Source organism: Chiloscyllium punctatum, chromosome 8 (assembly GCF_047496795.1).
Source record: "Chiloscyllium punctatum isolate Juve2018m chromosome 8, sChiPun1.3, whole genome shotgun sequence".
In the NCBI taxonomy this organism is placed as follows: Eukaryota; Metazoa; Chordata; class Chondrichthyes; order Orectolobiformes; family Hemiscylliidae; genus Chiloscyllium; species Chiloscyllium punctatum.
In genome coordinates, this window is record NC_092746.1 from 72,274,957 (window position 1) to 72,294,106 (window position 19,150).

General features: G+C 41.2%; 1 protein-coding gene across 5 annotated transcripts in view; it reads right to left on the reverse strand.

Annotated features, from left to right (window-relative positions):
- Nucleotides 1–19,150, reverse strand: part of ankib1a (ankyrin repeat and IBR domain containing 1a) — an 89,027-nt gene that overhangs the window by 27,926 nt on the left and 41,951 nt on the right. For all 5 annotated transcript variants that reach the window (XM_072575772.1, XM_072575774.1, XM_072575769.1 and 2 more), the window contains exons 8-10: nt 14,248–14,392; nt 7,797–7,960; nt 2,944–3,032 (exon numbers count right to left, since the gene is read on the reverse strand). In XM_072575772.1, coding sequence (XP_072431873.1) covers nt 2,944–3,032; nt 7,797–7,960; nt 14,248–14,392 — 398 coding nt within the window. The remainder of the gene's footprint in view (nt 1–2,943; nt 3,033–7,796; nt 7,961–14,247; nt 14,393–19,150) is intronic.

Below are 19,150 nucleotides of genomic sequence, written 5' to 3' on the forward strand. Positions count from 1 at the left end.
AGTCTGAAACACAACCCTCCACCACCACCTCTGTCTTCTACCTTTGAGCCAATTCTGTATCCAAATGGCTAGTTCTCCCTGTATTCCATGAGATCTAACCTTGCTAATCATTCTCCCATGGGGAACCTTGTTGAACGCCTTACTGAAGTCCATGTAGATCACATCTACTGCTCTGCCCTCAACAATCCTCTTTGTTACTTCTTCAAAAAACTCAATCAAGTTTGTGAGACATGATTTCCCATGCACAAAGCCATGTTAACCATCCCTAATTAGTCCTTGCCTTTCCAAATACATGTAAGATCCTGTCCCTCAAGATTCCCTCCAACAACTTGCCCACCTCCGACATCAGGCTCATTGGTCTATAGTTCCCTGGCTTGTCTTTACCACCCTTCTTAAACAATGACACCACGGTAGCCAACCTCCAGTCTTCCGGCACCTCACCTGTCACTATCGATGATACAAATATCTCAGCAAGAGGCCCAGCAATCACATCTCTAGCTCCTCACAGAGTTCTAGGGTACATCTGATCAGGTCCTGGGGATTTATCCACCTTTACCCGTTTCAAGACATCCAACACTTCCTCCTCTGTAATCTGGACATTTTGCAAGATGTCACCATCTATTTCCCTACAGTCTATATCTTCCATCTTAGTGGGCGGCATGGTGGCACAGTGGTTAGCACTGTTGCCTCACAGCGCCAGAGACCCGGGTTCAATTCCCGCCTCAGGCGACTGTCTGTGTGGAGTTTGTACATTCTCCCCGTGTCTGCGTGGGTCTCCTCCGGGTGCTCCGGTTTCCTCCCAAAATCCAAAACAATGTGCAGGTTAGGCGAATTGGCCATGCTAAATTGCCCGGAGTGTTAGGTGGAGGGGTAAATGTAGGGGAATGGATCTGGGTGGGTTACGCTTCAGCGGGTCGGTGTGGACTTGTTGGGCCAAAGGGCCTGTTTCCACACTGTAAGTAATCTAATCTAATGTCCTTTTCCACAGTAAATACTGATGCAAAATACTCGTTTAGTATCTCCCCTATTTTCTGTGGTTCCACACAAAGGCCTCCTTGCTGAACTTTGAGGGCCCCTAATCTCTCCTTTTGTCCTTAATGTATTTCTAAAAACCCCTTTGGATTCTCCTTAATTCTACTTGCCAAAGCTATCTCATGTCCCCTTTTTGCCCTCCTGATTTCCCTCTTAAGTATACTCCTATTGACTTTATACTCTTCTAAGGATTCACTTCATCTATCCTGTCTATACTTTACATATGCTTACTTCTTTTTCTTAACAAAACCCTCAATTTCTTCAGTTAACCAGCATTCCCTATACCTACCAGCCTTTCCTTTCACTCTAACAGGAATATACTTTCTCTGGATTCTCGTTAACTCATTTCTGAAGGCTTCCCATTACCTGTGAACATCTGTCCCCAGTCAGCTTTCGAAGGTTCTTGCCTAATACCGTCAAAATTGGCCTTTCTCCAATTTAGAACTTCAACTTTTAGATCTGGTCTATCCTTTTCCATCACTATTTTAAATCTAATAGAATAATGGTCGCTGGCCCCAAAGTGCTCCCCGACTGACACCTCACTCACCTGTCCTGCCTTATTTCCCAAGAGTAGGCCAAGTTTTGCACTTTCTCTAGTAGGTACATCCACATAATGAATCAGAAAATTTTTTGTACACACTTAAGAAATTCCTCTCCATCTAAACCCTTGACACAATGGCAGTCCCAGTCTATGTTTGGAAAGTTAAAATCCCCTACCATAACCACCTTACAGACAGCTGAGAGCTCCATACGTTTGTTTCTCAATTTCCCTCTGATTATTAGGGGGTCTATAATACAATCCCAATAAGGTGATCATCCCTTTCTCATTTCTCAGTTCCACACAAATAATTTCCCTGGATGCATTTCCAGGAGTATTGCCAGACCTGCCAAGTTTCTCCCTCAATTTCTGTTTTTGTTTCAGATTTTCAGCATTCACAGTTCTTTTTTTTTTAAAAACTTTAATTACAGTCAATGTTGGTTTTGAAAGTAAAAGGAATCAGATGGACAAAAAAAAAGCGGCACCTTGCCTTTGGAAGTAAAATTGCATGTGGGCAAAGCATCCTGAAAGTCCTAGCGTGTAGCATAGATCCACCCCACTACAGTACAGCCTTTACAGAAAGAGTGTATGTTATAGATTCAAAAGGATGATATCCGGAATGTAAATATGCAGCTATAGAGAGAAGACACAAAATACCAGGAATCTTCTCCCAGAGAAACCGAGATGGAGGAGGAAATTTAACAGATGTACACAATTCTGAAAAATTTTGATCAATATATGTGTGGGAGGAGGGTGGAGAGAGACAATTTTGCAGTAAAAATAACCAGTTTCGTCTTATGGCATGCATTTTCTTATTTTTCTTTCCCTCAGAACAAAAAGATGACAAGAGCTTAGGGGAGGCGATGGCCTAGTGGTATTGTCACTGGACTGTTAACCCAGAGACTGAGGTAATGTTCTGGGGACTTGGGCTTGAATCCCACCACAGCAAATGGTGCAATTTGAATTCATTTTATAGAAATAATCTAAAGTTAAGAGTCTGATGATGACCATTAATCCATTGTCAATTTGCTGAAAAGCAAACTGCCATCCTTATTTGGTCTGATTCTAGACCTACAGCAACATAGGTGATTCTTTACTGCCTTCTGGACAATTATGGATGGGCAATAAATGCTGCTGAGCCAACCATGCCCTCATCCCGCGATTGAATAAAGCAAAAAATACAACAAATCATAAGAAATTTGGGAGTGGGAAAGGAATGAGAAATCTAACAAGAGAAAACTCAGATGAGGTTAATGGTTAGGAATAGACTGAAAGGCACATTGGTGAAATGTTCAAATTTTGGTAATGTCACAGACTACAAAAATGCAAAAAAGACTTTAAAGAATCAGACAAGAATGTGAAGCGAGTCTTACGTTCTTCTGGTTTCATTTCTGTAATTTTCTGTAGCCAGCTTTTCCACGTTGGACAATCACAGGGTTCGTGGGCTTCTCCGAGACACTCCCTAAGAGAAATAATACATTAGTATCCGAAAAAGCCTCAGTTGGAAGAAATGTTTCCAAAGTAATTAATTGATTTGGAACAAAAAACAATTAAGATATCGGCCAGCCAATGATGCAGAGCTGTGTTGTATTATGGAAGTGCACCAAAAATGAGGGTTCACTGAATCAATACATCAGGTCAATTCTGACTTGCATTAGCATAGAGAAGAGCAACTGAATGGTCCAAAAGACAGGAGTCAAAGTAGATCATGCAATCCAGTGGGTCTGCTCTACCATTCAATGAGATTGTGGCTGATTACATTTTCCTATCTTTTCCAATAAGCATTGATTCCCTTACAAACGAAAAAAATGTAGACCTCCCAACTCTGGGTATATTTAATGATACAGTCTCAACAGCCCTTTGCAGTAATGAATTCCAAAGACTTCCTACTTTCAGAGGAGGAATTCATCATCGGTGTCCTAATTGGGTGATCCTTTACTCGGAGATTATGCCCTCTTGTTCCCCTCTCCCATAAAGGGAAATAACATTTCAGTTTTTACACAACCAAGCCCTGTGAGAATCTTTTTGTGTTTCAAGACAGTCTCCGCTCAACCTCCGCTCCAACAAATACAGGTCCAACATACTCAACCTCCTCTAAAGATGATGATCCCTGGGATGACTGGTTGGCTACCGTGGTGCCACGGAATACAGGGAGAACTAGCCATTTGGATACAGAATTGGCTCAAAAGGTAGAAGGCGGTGGTGGCTGGTTGTATTTCAGACTGGAGGCTTGTGACCAGTGGAGTGCCACAAGGATTGGTGCTGGGTCCACAACTTTTTGTCATTTAAAGAAATTATTTGGATGTGAGCATAAGAGGTACAGTTAGTAAGTTTGCTGGTGCCTCCAAAGCTGGAAGTGCAGTGGACAGCAAAGAAGGTTACCTCATATTACAACGGGATCTTGATCAGATGGGCCAATGGGCTGAGGAGTGGCAGATGGAGCTTAATTTAGATGAATGCGAGGTGCTGCATTTTGGGAAAGCAAATCTTAGCAGGACTTATACACTTAATGGCAATGTCCTCAGGAGTGTCGCTGAACCAAGAGTCCTTGGAGTGCAGGTTCATAGCTCCTTGAATTGCAGGTAGATAGGATAGTGAAGGTGGCGTTTGGTATGTTTTCCTTTATTGGTCAGAGCACAGGAGTTGGGAGGTCATGTTGCAGCTGTACAGGACATTGGTTAGGCTACTTTTGGAATATTGCGTGCAATTCTGGTCTCCTTCCTATTGGAAGGATGTTATGAAATTTGAAAGGGTTCAGAAAAGATTTCCAAGGATGTTGCCAGGGTTGGAGGATTTGAGCTAAGGGAGAGGTTGAATAGACTGGGGCTATTTTCCCTGGAGAATCAGAGGTTGAGGGATGACCTTATAGAGGTTTATAAAATTACGAGGGGCATGGATAGGATATATAGACAGAGTCTTTTCCCTGGGGTGGGGAAGTCCAGAACAAGAGGCCATAGATTTAGGGTGAGAGGGGAAAGAGACCTAAGGGACATCATTTTCATGCAGAGGGTGGTACGTGTATGGAATGAGCTGCCAGAGGAAGTGTTGGAGGTCGTACAATTGCATCATTTAAAAGGCATTTGGATGGGAATATGAATTAGGAAAGGTTTGGAGGGATATTGGCTGGCTGCTGGCAAGTGGGACTAGATTAGGTTGGGATATCTGGTCAGCATGGACAAGCTGGACCGAAGGGTCTGTTTCCATGCTGTGCATCTCTATGACTCTAGTGAACCCTTTTCTCTGGATTACTTCCGATGCCAGTGCAACCTTCCTTAGATAAGGGTACTGAAACTGTTCACAAGATTCCAGGTATGACCTAACTACTGCCCTGTAATGTTTAAGCAAGGCATTCCAATTTTGATGTTCTATTTTCTTTAGACAATTTCTTGATAGGGAAGTAAAGAAAATTTTCCTTTCATATTGTCCAATGAACTTACTGTCAGCTTTTTATGATTCCACAAGATTATAAAGTATCAGAGCAAAATTAGGCCATTCAGTCCATTGAGTCTGCTCCGCCATTCAATGTTGGCTAGTATATTTCTCAACCAGCTCTGAACTCCTCCTTGCAACCCTTGATCCCCTTACTAAATCAAGAACCTCTTAAATACACTCAATGATAAGGCTCCCATAGCCCTCTGTGGCAATAAGTTCCAGAGTCAACACCCTTCAGTTGAAGAAATTCCTCCTCATCTCAGTTCTAAAAGGTCATCCCTTCAATCTAAAGTTGTGTCCCCGGGTCCTAGCCTTTCCTACTAGTGGAAACATCTTCTCCACATTCACTCTATCCAGGCCTCTCAGTATTCGGTAAGTTTCAATCAGATTCCTCCCCCACACCTCATCCTTCTAAACTCCATCGAGTACAGACCCAAAGTCCTCAACCGTTTGTCTTATGACAAGTCCTTCATCCCCAAATCATTCTTACAAACCTTCTCTGCACCTCCTCCAATGCCAGCACATCTTTCTTCAGATATACAGCCCAGAACTGCTCACACAATATTCCAAATGTGGTCTGACGAGAGCCTTATACAGTCTCAGCAGTACATCTTTTCTCTTGTATTTTAGCCCTCTTGAAATGAATGCCAACGTTGCATTTGTCTTCCTAACTCCCAAGTGAAACTGAATGTTAACCTTAAGAAAATCTTAAACTGGTGCCCCCAACTCCCTTTGTGTTTCAGATTTCTGAAGCCTTTCTTAGTTTAGAAAATATTATACACCTCTATTCTTCCTACCAAAGTGCATAATCTTACTTTTTCCCACATTATATTCCATGTGTCACTTCTTTTCCCACTTGCCTAGTCCGTCAAAGCCCTTCTGCAGTCACTCTACTTCTTCAATACCAAGTGTCCCTCTACTCATCTTTGGGTCATCTGTAAACTTAGCACCAATGCCTTCAGTTCCTTCATGATTCATGCACAAGAACCCCCAAAATCCGTTGTGCTGCAGCTTTTTAGAGTCTTCTCCCATTTATGTAATATTCAGCTTCTCTATTCTTCCTGCCAAAGAACACAACCTCCCATTGTTTCATGTTACATTCCACCTACAAATATAGATTAAGTAAAAGCGAGCTTGTGAGGCCATAAGATACATGAGTTGGCCTTTTGGCCCTTTGAGCCTGTTCTATCATTCATGACTGATTCGTTACCACTTCATTGTTCTTTCTCCCTATCCATTGATTCCCCTATTGATCAAGAATCTATCTTAGCCTTAAATATACACAAGGACCCTGCCCTCACAACTCTGTGTGGCAAGGAATTCCAAAGGCCCTAGCCCTCAGAGAAGAAATTCCAGACAGCAAGACATCATGCATGAGAAGCACCTGAGGGAGACAGATATGGACTGGAATAAAGATGGCAGCTTGTGAGGATAGGAAGGATCATTTGTTTGAAGTACTGTACAAGATTGAAGGTTTCAGATTCTTGGAATATTGGGATCAGTTCTAGGTTGATGAGGGACAAATTACACCTCAACAGGACTGGAACCTGTGGTGCTCCTCGTCAGGTTCACTTGTGAGTTGGGAGTGATTAAACTAAGTTGGAAAAGGATAGCACTAGGACACATTACGAGAGGGGAAAAAGGTGGCATAAAGCAAACACTTTGATTAGTGTACGAAAAGAATAGTGCTGCATTAGCTAGGAACAAACAGAAAAAATAAGGAAAACAAATAAAAGTTTACAATTCATGGACGTAAATAGGCAAGTGAATAATGCTTGATGAATAAGATTGGTAAGTTGCAAGTGCGACTAGCTTGATAGGAACATGTAAGGGCTATGATGGAAAAGTGGCTTTAAAAGGTGAGATTTGGGTGATTATTATTTAAGAATACTTATTATTGAGAGAAATAGGCAAATAAAAATGGAGGTAGGGCAGAAATATTAATTAGAGAAAGATGCAGTAATGTTAGGAACAGGAAGCCTTGATGAGTTAAAATTCAGAGGCTATTTAGTAGTAAAGAACTTTTGTTATTCAAATATTGATTAGAACAATATTTAAGGGTACATTATGACAACTTTATATAACTAGTGTTATAATTATGCATATATCATTTTCTGCACAAACAGGTCAAAACAGGAAAAGAAATTTTGCAAATAGGTTGCAAAGGTTTATTGACAGTAAGTCTGTGCAGACTTAACATTTTTATTAATTATACATAATTGCTAACATTATACCATCTTCTTCTGCAGCATGGCTGACCCACTGAGCAACAAGAACTGTGGGGCAAAATGAGAAACACGACAGCAAGGAAAATCTGACTAAAGCAGAGATGAACAGGAAATTATTATGGCCATATTGCAAATTTTTCAGTGGATCTATCCTCCAGATTTAATTAACCAATTGTCAAAATTAACAAGATGTGATAAAATTGGATCTTTACAGTAAAAAGCTGAGTACTCCATGTAATAAATGGAATTTAATTTCATTAATTACAAATTCAACAGGTCAGGCACAATATGAATTGATTAGCAATGATTATATCACATGAGCATAGTGGGTTGATGCACTCTGATGCTGAAAGAATCACGAATTATATTCTGGGATCCAATTGATGTAAGGTATGTTGTGTTCAATAAAATAATACAAACGATCATGGAAGAGTATATTGTACATCCTAAGAAATCGCAAATAACCACCTGGCGACTTCTTATAATGCCTGAAAATAGAAAAGACTATAGAAATTAATCACCAAATAATTTTTAAACATCTGCAACTTAAAATTCTGTGCACTAACCAACAGAAGAGGTGTCCTTTTCCACAATCCACTGCTGGTGCACTTAGTAGAGGAAAGCTCAGTTGGTCCATTGTAGAACCTGATCTTTGACAGGTTAATCTAACAGCTCTTTCACAACCAGGAGTGGGACACCACCTAATAACTGGATTATTTTCCACAAATGCCTAAAATAAAAAAAAAGTACTGAAATGTGACAAACAACAATTATTAAGAACCAAAGAAAAGAGTAGCTGATTTAATGCTTTCACATTTGTGCAAGCTGGACCAAAACCCAACTTAGACTAAGATATAAATACAGTAACCACTTGGAAAGCTCAGCTGGTCTGGCAGAACCTTTGGAGAAGGAAACAATTAATAGTTTCAAGTTCAACATGACTCTTCTTCACAATAGCTGAAAACTCATACTGGACTTGAAATGTTATTGTTTCTCACTCCACAGATGCTGACAGACCTGCTGAGTTTCTTCAGCATTTTGTTTTTATTTCAGACTTCCTTCATCCTTAGTATTTTGCTTGTAAAAGACGGAGGTAAAACTAGAACCTCAAAATTTAATATTAAGACCGATCATGCCAATTTATTTTCAATAACAGTTTTGAAATTAGATTTCATGTTAAATCTTTATACAAGTTTGTGAAAATTTCTTGAATGATAGTGCATTTAACCCATCCAAATTTCCCTCAAACAGACAGATACAGTATAGCACAGCATACGCTGCTTGTTGGTGATGGTGTTCCTTTGAGGCATACTGTACCAGAGAATAGTTGCAAACATGTCAAGGTAATTTTCAGTACCATATCTGAGAATAGTCAACAACCATTCGAGTGTGCTGGGAATGACAGAGCAGGACAACCAAATTGAATATGCTCCAATTTAAAGATCACACACCCAATGGTGTCACTGAATAGTGCTTACAAAGTAGAAAACCTGATCATTCATTTTCTGCCGATTGGTCTATAATACATCATTAACGTAAAGGTGACAATTTATCTCTTCTGGCATTCATGTCCAGACTAGTGATGCAACTTAGGATGAAAATTGAACAGATCAGATCAGTCTGAATACACGCTTGGGCCATTTTGGGGAAAAAAAAGACAATCTAGAGCTTCTGCTGAATCATGAAATGCTCCTTGAAAACATAGGTGTGAACAGTGGGTGAAATATAAGAGTCTGGTTTTACAGTGATTTGACTGAAAACTGGGTTCAAAGATTAGACTTTTTTTGACTTTCATCCAGTACATGATAATCTTATGATGTGCTGCACCTTCTTCACTGGGGTTTACCGATTTTGTTATTTTTTGCTGTTCAGTGCCATGTTCCTGCTTTCACCCCATACCCTTTGAATGTGAAATAACAGGTCGATTTAAAAAATGTCTATCACCACCAGATGCCACACCAAGCATGCCAGAGTCATTGCTGTGCAAGTTTACACATTAGCAGAGGCAGACACAGACATTTTTGCCTCCATGTCTGCAGGACATGCTCGACAAGGCAAACAGTTATATTAAACTCTAATCAGTAACCTCAATGTTATCCTCGATAGCAACTGGGATGGAACAGCACAATCAGGTCCCGTGACTCACTAAGCATGCTTGATCGAAATGATGACCTTCTGCTGCCTTTTTGGAACAACAACAGGCTCAACTGGGAATACTTCAAACAAAAATTCACGTATATGGACATTCACAAAGAGAAAGAGGCCTTCAGATAGAAACACCCTCAATGAAACAGAATTTATATATTTCTCAGAAGCAAAGGGAGGACATCCTACAAAATTCCTGTTCTTGATGAGGTCCTAATATAGTTTTGGGTGAACATGTGTTCAGCAAACTCCACCTCAAGTTGAAGGGAGCATCAACCACAAAGTTACAACTTCCATTTGCAAAGGAGTAACTGGAGAATATGCCATACTGCTTTCAGCTGTAACATCCCAACAGACTCAAAGTACTATGGAGGTTGGGCAACATCAAGAAACAGTGGAAATGTTCAAAAAGGGGAAAAAAAAGGGAGTCAACAAAATGAGCAGAAGAACCGAATGATAATGAATCACTAATCAAACATGGAGGTTAATTGAGCTAAGAAAATTGAATACGAGCAAGGTACAAGAACATTTAGCAAAGACAATGCAATAAGCAGCACAGGGAGTTTGTGTTTAATATTGCTCCATTAAGTTAAGTTACATTAAGTTACTGGGCCAGAAAACATGTTAACTATCACTATATTGATTTTAATTTTGGTTGCTGCAGTACCTGACTGAATTGGTGCCAGTTTAATCCAAAATTTACTTCTTAGACTTGGGGTTTGCCCTCAGTGTCCAGTCTTCCTGCACTGCATCACTGCTTGAGATTGGAATCAAGGACGCCACACCCACAAGGCTCCAGATTATATTTCAGAGTCAATGCTCAATCCCACCTGTCAACAACCCTACCAATTCCATCTTTAGGAACTGCTACTGCCCCCAGAATCTGCTCGGACATGACAGAGATGCCCAATTGCCAGCAGCAGGGTCCCAACCACTATGCACTTTCTCCTTCATGTTCCTCTTTCTCCCTTCAGAAAGGAAGCAACCAGAATCCAGCTGATCAAACACATTACCACTAAGAATGGGAGCAATGATCTGCTGCAGGAGCACAAGGCCCTGGCGAAGGATCCCAGGGTTTTATTTTGCGATGGGAGAGAAATGGGGTGAATGAGGGTAAAGAGCGGATATTACAACTTCAGGGCATAACATTGCTGTCAGTACATAGCAAGGTTTTCAGCACAGTGGTCCTTCATAGATTTAAAACTAGAAGATTGTTGCCTGAGTGAAGCAGGTTTCTCGGATGGCACATCATGCAGTGAGCAGATCTTTACACTCAGGAGCATCACAGGGGCAAAGTCTTGGCCATCAGAAACCACTTATCATCAGCGTCGTTGATTTCAGGAAAGCCTTCAATAATATCCATCGCAGGCATTTTGATACATAGCAAAGCAAAATAGCATTCCAGGTAGCTATATTAATATTTTCAAAGCCTTATACCAAGATCCAGTTTTGACTAGTAGAGGTATCGTGGATTCCTTGAAAATCACAGAAATATAGCAAGGCTGCATTTCTCCTCAGTACTCTTCCTCTTGGTTACTGATAACATCACAAGTAAAATCACAAGGTGCAGATTTGTGGTAACCTGGGGGAGCAGCTTTAGTTGATGAACCTGGATTTTGCAGAAGACTTTGCCTCATTGGGGTCAAGAACTGAATGATAGTGAAGGAAATATCTGGAGTCATTTAAAAGTTTCTTGATTCCAGGGATTCAGGAGGGAGGTAGGAGAGAAATATACACTGTGTACTCCTTTGGAGAAATAAGCTAATGAAACAAATGCTTTCTCCTTTCTACATTCATTTTCTTTTTCCTGTTTAAAACCTGTGCAGATCAATTTTTGCACTTTTTGTCACCAGTTGAGAATGAATGCCAGGAATTGAACCTGCAAGATCTGATCACAGCTATAATACTGAACATTTTGGGTCCCTCATCCAAGAAAAAGGAAGCTGACATTGGAGGTAGTCCACAGAAGATACACTACACTGATACCAGGTATGGAGTGATTGTCTTAGGAGGACAGGTCGAGTTGATTGGGCCTGTATCCATTGAAATTTAGAGGACTGAGGGCAACCTAACAAACAAACAAGATTGTTAGTGGACTTAACAGGGTGAATGGGAAAAAAATTGTTTCCCCATGTAGGGGAGCTCAGGACCAGAATAGCATTCCAATCTTCTTCTCCAGTATGGACCCAAGTTCTTTGTGTCACAGCTACACCCAGAATCAAATGTCAATGCTACCATTTGCATTGGTACATCGATCATCCTCTGTGGAACTTTAGAGCACCTGAGTATGCTCATCTCAAAGAACCTGCTGGACCCAAGGTCATAAGGTCATAATCCTAGAGTAAAGGGTCACACAGTTAAGACAGAGTGGAGGTGGAATTTCTTCACTCAGAAGGTAGTGAATCTATGGAATTCTTAACCATAGAGATGTGTCGAGGCTGGGCCAATACATCCTTCCACATCCGACAAAAATGTACCTGTAAAGAAACCTGGACTACACCTTCTCCCACCCTGCTTCCTGTAAAAACGCTATCCCTTATTCCCAATTCCTCCGCCCCTAATGCATCTGCTTCCAGGAGGACCAATTCCACCATAGAACAGCCCAGATGGCCTCCTTCTTCAAAGACAGCAATTTCCACCCTAAATGGTCGATGATGCGCTCCAGCACTTCTCCTCCACTTCCCGCACTTCTGCTCTTCAACCTCACCAAGGACAGAACTCCCCAGGGCCTCATCTTCCAACCCACCAACCTCCAGATTCATCATGTTATCAACGACCATTTCCGCCACCTACAAACAGACCCCACCACCAGACATCTATTTCCCTCCCCACCCTTCTGTGTTTCTGAGAGACTAGCCCCTCCGCCTCTCCCTTGTCAGGTCCACATACCACCCCCCCCCACCGCCCCCCCCAACCCACCCTCCCGTCCCAGCACCTTCCCCTGCCAACACAAGAAGTGCAAAACCTGTGCCCACACCTCCCCCCCTACCTCCGTCCAAGGCCTCAAAAGGATCCTTCCACATTCAGCAGAAATTTACCTGTACTTCCACATGTCACCTAGTGCATCCATTGCACCTGATGTGGTCTATATTGGGGAGGCAGGACGCCAACTTGTGGATCGTTTTGGAGAACATCTCTGGGATAACCGCACCAACCAACACCACCGCCCTATAGCTGAACGCTAACTCCCCCTCCCACTCTGCCGAGGACATGCAGGTCCTGAGCCTCCTCTATCGCCAAATCCTAACCACCCGAATCCTGGAGGAAGAATGCCTCATCTTCCATCTTGGGACCCTCCAACTACATGGGGTAAATGTGGATTTCACCGGTTTGCCCATTCTCCCTCCCCTGACCTTATCCCAGTCCCAACCTCCCAACTCAGCACCGCCCTCTTGAACAGTCTCACCTATCCATCTTCCTTCCCACCTATCTGCTGCACCCTCCTCTCTGACCTAACACTTATCCCCACCTTCATTTACCTATTGCATTCCCAACTACCTTGCCCCCCCCCCCCCCACCCCCCCACCCCCTAACCCCTGACATTTATCTCACAGCTCTCTTGGCACCCAATCCTCATTCCCAATGAAGAATTTATGCCTGAAATGTCGACTCTCCTGCTCCTCAGATGCTGCTTGACTGGCTGTGCTTTTCTAGCTGCACACTCTTCAACTCTGATCTCCAGCATTTGTAGTTCTCACTTTGTCCGAGGCTGGGCCAAAAGGCAGATCCAAAGCTAAGGCAGAGTTTTAAATCACTAAGGGAATTAAGGGTTATGTGGAAAATCCAAGAAAGCAGAATTGAGTATTATCACATCAGCCATGATCTTATTGAATAATGAAGCAAAGTCAATGGCCTGAACGAACCCATTTCTGCTCCTATGTCTTCTGGCCTCTGCACTTTATGGCACAGTTACACACTACCTTCACGATCAACAATATTAGAAAACAACAAGATTTTCTAATATTTCGAGTAGCCTTTAAAATATAATCCCAAAACTAAAACACAAACCTAAATAAAAAGTAATTGTCTTCAACAATATTGTCAACATTTTCACATTCCTTTGAAAGTGACAACTGGAATCTATACCAGTAATGCTCTTACATTGCATGGAGTTCATAATCACAGCTGAATCATCTCTCTGGCACTAAAAAACTAATTTTACATTTTCAGAATGTCAAATTTTCCTTGTATGATGATAGAAATGTTTTCCATGTAATTAAAAGCTTTCAGTACTTCAGCATCTCCACTAATTCCTTGTATGTCCACTGTTAATACCATTCTAGAGAGAGTGAAGGATAATCAGTGTTTTAAATTTCCTAGGTTTTGTCATCTGTGAAAATCAATCAATGCAACTTGCTGCTTGCTCTACTTGACATTTTTGAGGCTGTTTATCTAGATCATCCCTCAAGTTGTATAAGAAGAGTTCAAATTCCTGTCATCATAACTTTAAGACCTTACTCATCAGGTTCTCATTAATCTGTTCCATATTATTTTTTCTACACTTTACTTAAAAGCTTATAACATTACAGCCGAGTTGGCTTGATGGCTGGTTTGCAATACAGTACCATGCTATTGCATGGGTTCAGTTCCTGCACTGGCTGAACATTACCATGAAGGACTCTTCCTTCTAACCTCTCCCTTCACCTGGGGAGTGGTGGCCCACAGGTTAAACCACCACCAGTCATTTCTCTTTAATTATAGTGTAGCCCTATAGTCCTCTAGGACTATGGTGATCTTACCTTTACTTACCATATAAGTGAACAATGTTAGTGTCCTAACATTTTTAAATACATATAATGTAACCAAACACATGAATACTGAATTAAGTAGTTAAGAACACTTTCAAGGTGGTTATCTGATTACAAAGCTTACCTTAATGTCAAACTGCAAATAACGTTTGTCCATTTCTCTGGAAACCAAGTTTTCTATTATATCTACAGGAACTAATTGAAAGCAGTCACAGGCGGGACAAATTATATTGTGGGCTTCTCCCTCTTGAATCTTGATATTCAAAAACCTGTTGAAAGTATAACTGTTACTAAAAACAAAAGGGAATTAAATTTCTTTAATATTCAATCTCTTGAGTTCAAACCAACCAAAACCTAATGCCTCAGGCTTTGAGAGTAGCAGTGAATAAACTAGTTACCAGCTGGAACTTGTTTCAGTTAGAAATTTCAGTATACAGGGTGGATAGGTTAACCTTTATTAAAGCATTAAACTTAAACCTGAGAATATCATTGACAGTGATGGCCATGTAAAATAGAGAAATTCTGTAGTCAGGATTAATTATCTAAAATTTAACTGGCAATGCCAATATGATCAACAAAAAATAAAATTGTAGTCAGTGAATACTTAAATTTACCCCTTAGATTGGAAATGTGGTACTCAAGTTTAAGTATATACATAGTTACTTATTTTTTAACACCAAGTTTATGAAATTCACACAGCTTCAGCTTTGAATACTGACTATTTCTTATGAAATATTCTCAAAATTTGAAGGCTGAAATATTATGGTATCAGGAATGTTGGAGATGGGACCCAATTTGGGAAAGACATGTAAGGACTCCTTGGAAGGCCTGCTGGGCAACTACGTCCGAAAGATATACAAAGGATAGAAGGGGATTTGCCTGCATACTTACCTTGGAAATGTTATGCTGATTGATAGATGCTCCAACTCAACGATCAGTCAGCATAACTATGCTGACAATGAGCAACGTTCACCCACCACTCCCACAAATACCATCTTCACTGACCTTTTGAAGACTCTCTTTGGAATCAGACGTCTCAGGTGAAATTGGGTGGGCCACAGAAATATTTCTGGATCATGTCAATGCATGCAAGTTTGAGGCTGACTGGAAGGTCTGAAGCAAAATGCTTTGCAATCAATACTGATGTGTCCTTTTAGCATTGTTTTACACTGTAACTTTATTTGTATCCATTTTCTCAAACTAGAAACTAAGAACTCAAGGAGGTAATTTGTAAATAAAATGAACTTGAAGAGAATGACTTGGGCAGGAAAAAGTTAATATCACTGGTAAACAAGATCTTCTTGAAATTTCCCTCAATTCATATTAGAGCTCACAACAAATAATTCATGTTGTGCACAGTTGGCTCTGATATAATGTGATAATCCTGTTCTTGTGCGATCTCGCGTTATAAAAAATATCACGCAATAGCCACACCATTTAAACGAGTAGGGTCAGAATCGTGTTATAATCAATACAGGAAAGTTTGCATTCTACAAATAACAGTCTAAGTTCTTAAACTGCATTAAAGCCTATTCGCGTTTAAGAAACACATGTTATAGCAGAACTGACTGATATTTGGTTTTACTCATTTTCAGCAGCAGTCAGAGACTTTTGGAGTTGAGTTGCCAAACGTCCTGTATTAGCAATCAGTTGGACAACACTGCCTTAGAAAGGTAATTTTAGATATTTAAAATCTAGAATTTCAGTTTTAGTTTCTTTTGATTACTTTTGTACAGTATTAATTATAAGAAAGATATAGGGCAGGAATATTGAAAGCAGTGCAATGTCACTGAGTATTATTTTAAAATAAAATTGCGGTGTTTCCCACATTTAAACATGAACTATTGTTTTCTTGAATGTTTCTGGGCATCCATATTTTCACACCCAACTCCACAAGGTCTATCTATACAATCAGTAAAGTAATATATTAGATAATACATCAAGTTTTGCTTACAGGTGAGAAATTCTGCATAACTGTTCAGTAGTTGCATAACTTGCTTTAGGATATGCAATCTATTATTTTTATGTACAGGCCTTACACACAAGGAGCACAGAGGTGCACAGACCTTTCACGGTAATTTAGAATCACAGCAGAGGAAATCACTGAGCTGGTCAACCTTGCTATGTTATAGGAGATGTTCCACAAATATGAGCTCACCCAGAGGCTTACTGCCCACAGTGCAACCAGCATCATTGTTCATTGATTTACACTGAATCACTACCAACCAACTAAAAAATTTTAAAATTCCACATTAAATTACTTCATGACCTCACCTGCTCAGCCCACCATGCTCATCTATGACCTTCACCAATCCTACAACTTTCTAAGAACTTCTTGTATTTTAGAGTGCCTTAAACAAAATTGTTATAACACAGGAAACAACCATTTGGCCCATCATTCTTTTAACATTCTCTATTAACAAGCAATTCGTTCAGTGTCATTCCCTGGCCGCATTAATTCTTCCCTTACAAACAACTGTATAATTCTCTTTCAAATGCGACAGTTGAAAATGTTTCTAACATACTCTCCAGCAGTGCACTCCAGATCTCTAGAACTTACTTCATGAAAATGTCAATTTTGCATCTTTTACCAATTACTTCAAATCCATGCCCTCTTGTTTTGATCCATTCACAAAGTTTCACAGAAAACGGACACCTATTATGTAACGTCACCAACCCAGATGAAGAACTATTTTTTTTTGAAGAACTGGTTCTTTCAAGGGCCAATAAATCTCCTGTTCCAGCAGCAGCAAAAAGCAATGATGACATTCTAGTTTAAATATAAGAAATTATCCCAAGGCATTTAAATTGTGTTTATTCAGTGCTTTAACATAATAAAGCATCCCAAGGCATTTTTCACAGGAGACTTACAAAGAACACTCAACATTAAGGCATTAAGGCAAAGAGATTTAAGATTTGCTTTGTCAAAGTTGTAGATTTTCAGGAGTATTCAAAGAAGGCGAGTATGAGAAGTGGTGACATTTGGCAAGGAAATTTGAGATTTTTGGGGACTCCTTAATTGTCATAGCATTTCACAGGAATAATACAAAGCAAAATTAGATAAAATTAGGATAGCACACTGGTTCAGTCATTAGTGCTGTTGCCTAACAATGCCAGGACCCAGGTTCGATTCCAGCCTTGGGTGACTGTCTGTGTGGAGTTTGCACGTTCTCCCCACCTCTGCATGGGTTTCCTCTGGATGCTTTGATTTCCTCCCACAATCTAAAGATGTGCAGGTTAGGTGGATTAGCCATGGAAAACATAAGGTTACAGGGATAGAGTAGGGAGGTGGGTCCGGGTGGGAAATTCTTCAGAGGGTTGGTGTGGACTCAATGGGCCAAATGACCTGCTTCTACACTGTAGGGATTCTATGATTACACTGAACCATGTGATATTAGGATTTATCACCAAAAGTGTTTGGTCAAAGAGGTAGGTTTCAAGAATTGTGTTAAAAGGAAGAACAAGAAGCAGCATGGTGGCTCAGTGGTTAGCACTGCTGCCTCACAGCGCCAGGGTCCCAGGTTCAATTCCAGCCTTGGGCGACTGTCTGTGTGGAGTTTGCACATTCTCCCCGTGTCTGCGTGGGTTTCCTCCGGGTGCTCCGGTTTCCTCCCACAGTCCAAAGATGTGCAGGTCAGGTGAATTGGCCATGCTAAATTGCCCGTAGTGTTAGGTAAGGGGTAAATGTAGGGGTATGGGTGGGTTGCGCTTTGGCGGGGCGGTGTGGACTTGTTGGCCTGAAGGGCCTGTTTCCACACTGTACGTAATCTAATCTAATCTAATCTAATCTAATCTAGTCTAAAAGAAACATGCTGAGGGAGAGAATTACTAGGCTAGGGCACAGACAAAAGGGAGAATAAAGAGAAAAAGATTAAATGAGAGGAAGTAAAAAATAGGGGTTCAGGTCTGCACCAACAGCCAAGACGTGTGCAATAGTGGACAGGGAATTTTCAGCTACAACAGAAAATAGACTTGACTTTAATAAATCGTCTGTTTGCATCGCAACTTGTTGAAAGGTATTTGAAAACCAAGGTTGTGCCAAATGGGTGACCTAAATTAACAAGTCTATTAACATTAAAAATTCAAAAGTCATCTTTTTCCCAGAAGCCACATCAAATTACCTTTTATCATGAAGTACATATTTAACAATCCCTTCTGCAAACTTGTCGCTAATTTGTTTGACTTTGTAAGTTCCCATTTCTGACATACAGTTCTGTAAAATCAACTAGGAGAAAGTGAGGACTGCAGATGCTGGAGATCAGAGCTTAAGAATGTGTTGCTGGAAAAGCGCAGCAGGTCAGGCAGCATCCAAGGAGAAGGAGAATCGACGTTTCGGGCATAAGCCCTTCTTCGGGAATGAGGAGGGTGTGCCAAGCAGGCTAAGATAAAAGGTAGGGAGGAGGGACTTGGGGGAGGGACGTTGGGAATGCAATAGGTGGAAGGAGGTTAAGGTGAGGGTGATAGGCCGGAGAGGGGGTGGGGGCGGAGAGGTCGTGAAGAAGATTGCAGGTCAAGAAGACTGTGTTGAGTCTGAGGGCTGGGACTGAGAAAAGGTGGGGGGAGGGGAAATGAGGAAGCTGGAGAAATCCACATTCATCCCCTGTGGCTGGAGGGTTCCTAGGCGGTAGATGAGTTGCTCTTCCTCCAGGCGTCATATTGCCATAGTATGTCCTTGGCCTCCTCCATCGCCAGACAACGGCAACATGACGCCTGGAGGAAGAGCGACTCATCTTCCGCCTAGGAACCCTCCAGCCACAGGGGATGAATGCGGATTTCTCCAGCTTCCTCATTTCCCCTCCCCCCACCTTTTCTCAGTCCCAGCCCTCAGACTCAGCACCGCCTTCTTGACCTGCAATCTTCTTCCCGACCTCTCCGGCCTATCACCCTCACCTTAACCTCCTTCCACCTATCGCATTCCCAACGCCCCTCCCCCAAGTCCCTCCTCCCTACCTTTTATCTTAGTCTGCTTGGCACACCTTCCTCATTCCCGAAGAAGGGCTTATGCCCGAAACGTCGATTCTCCTTCT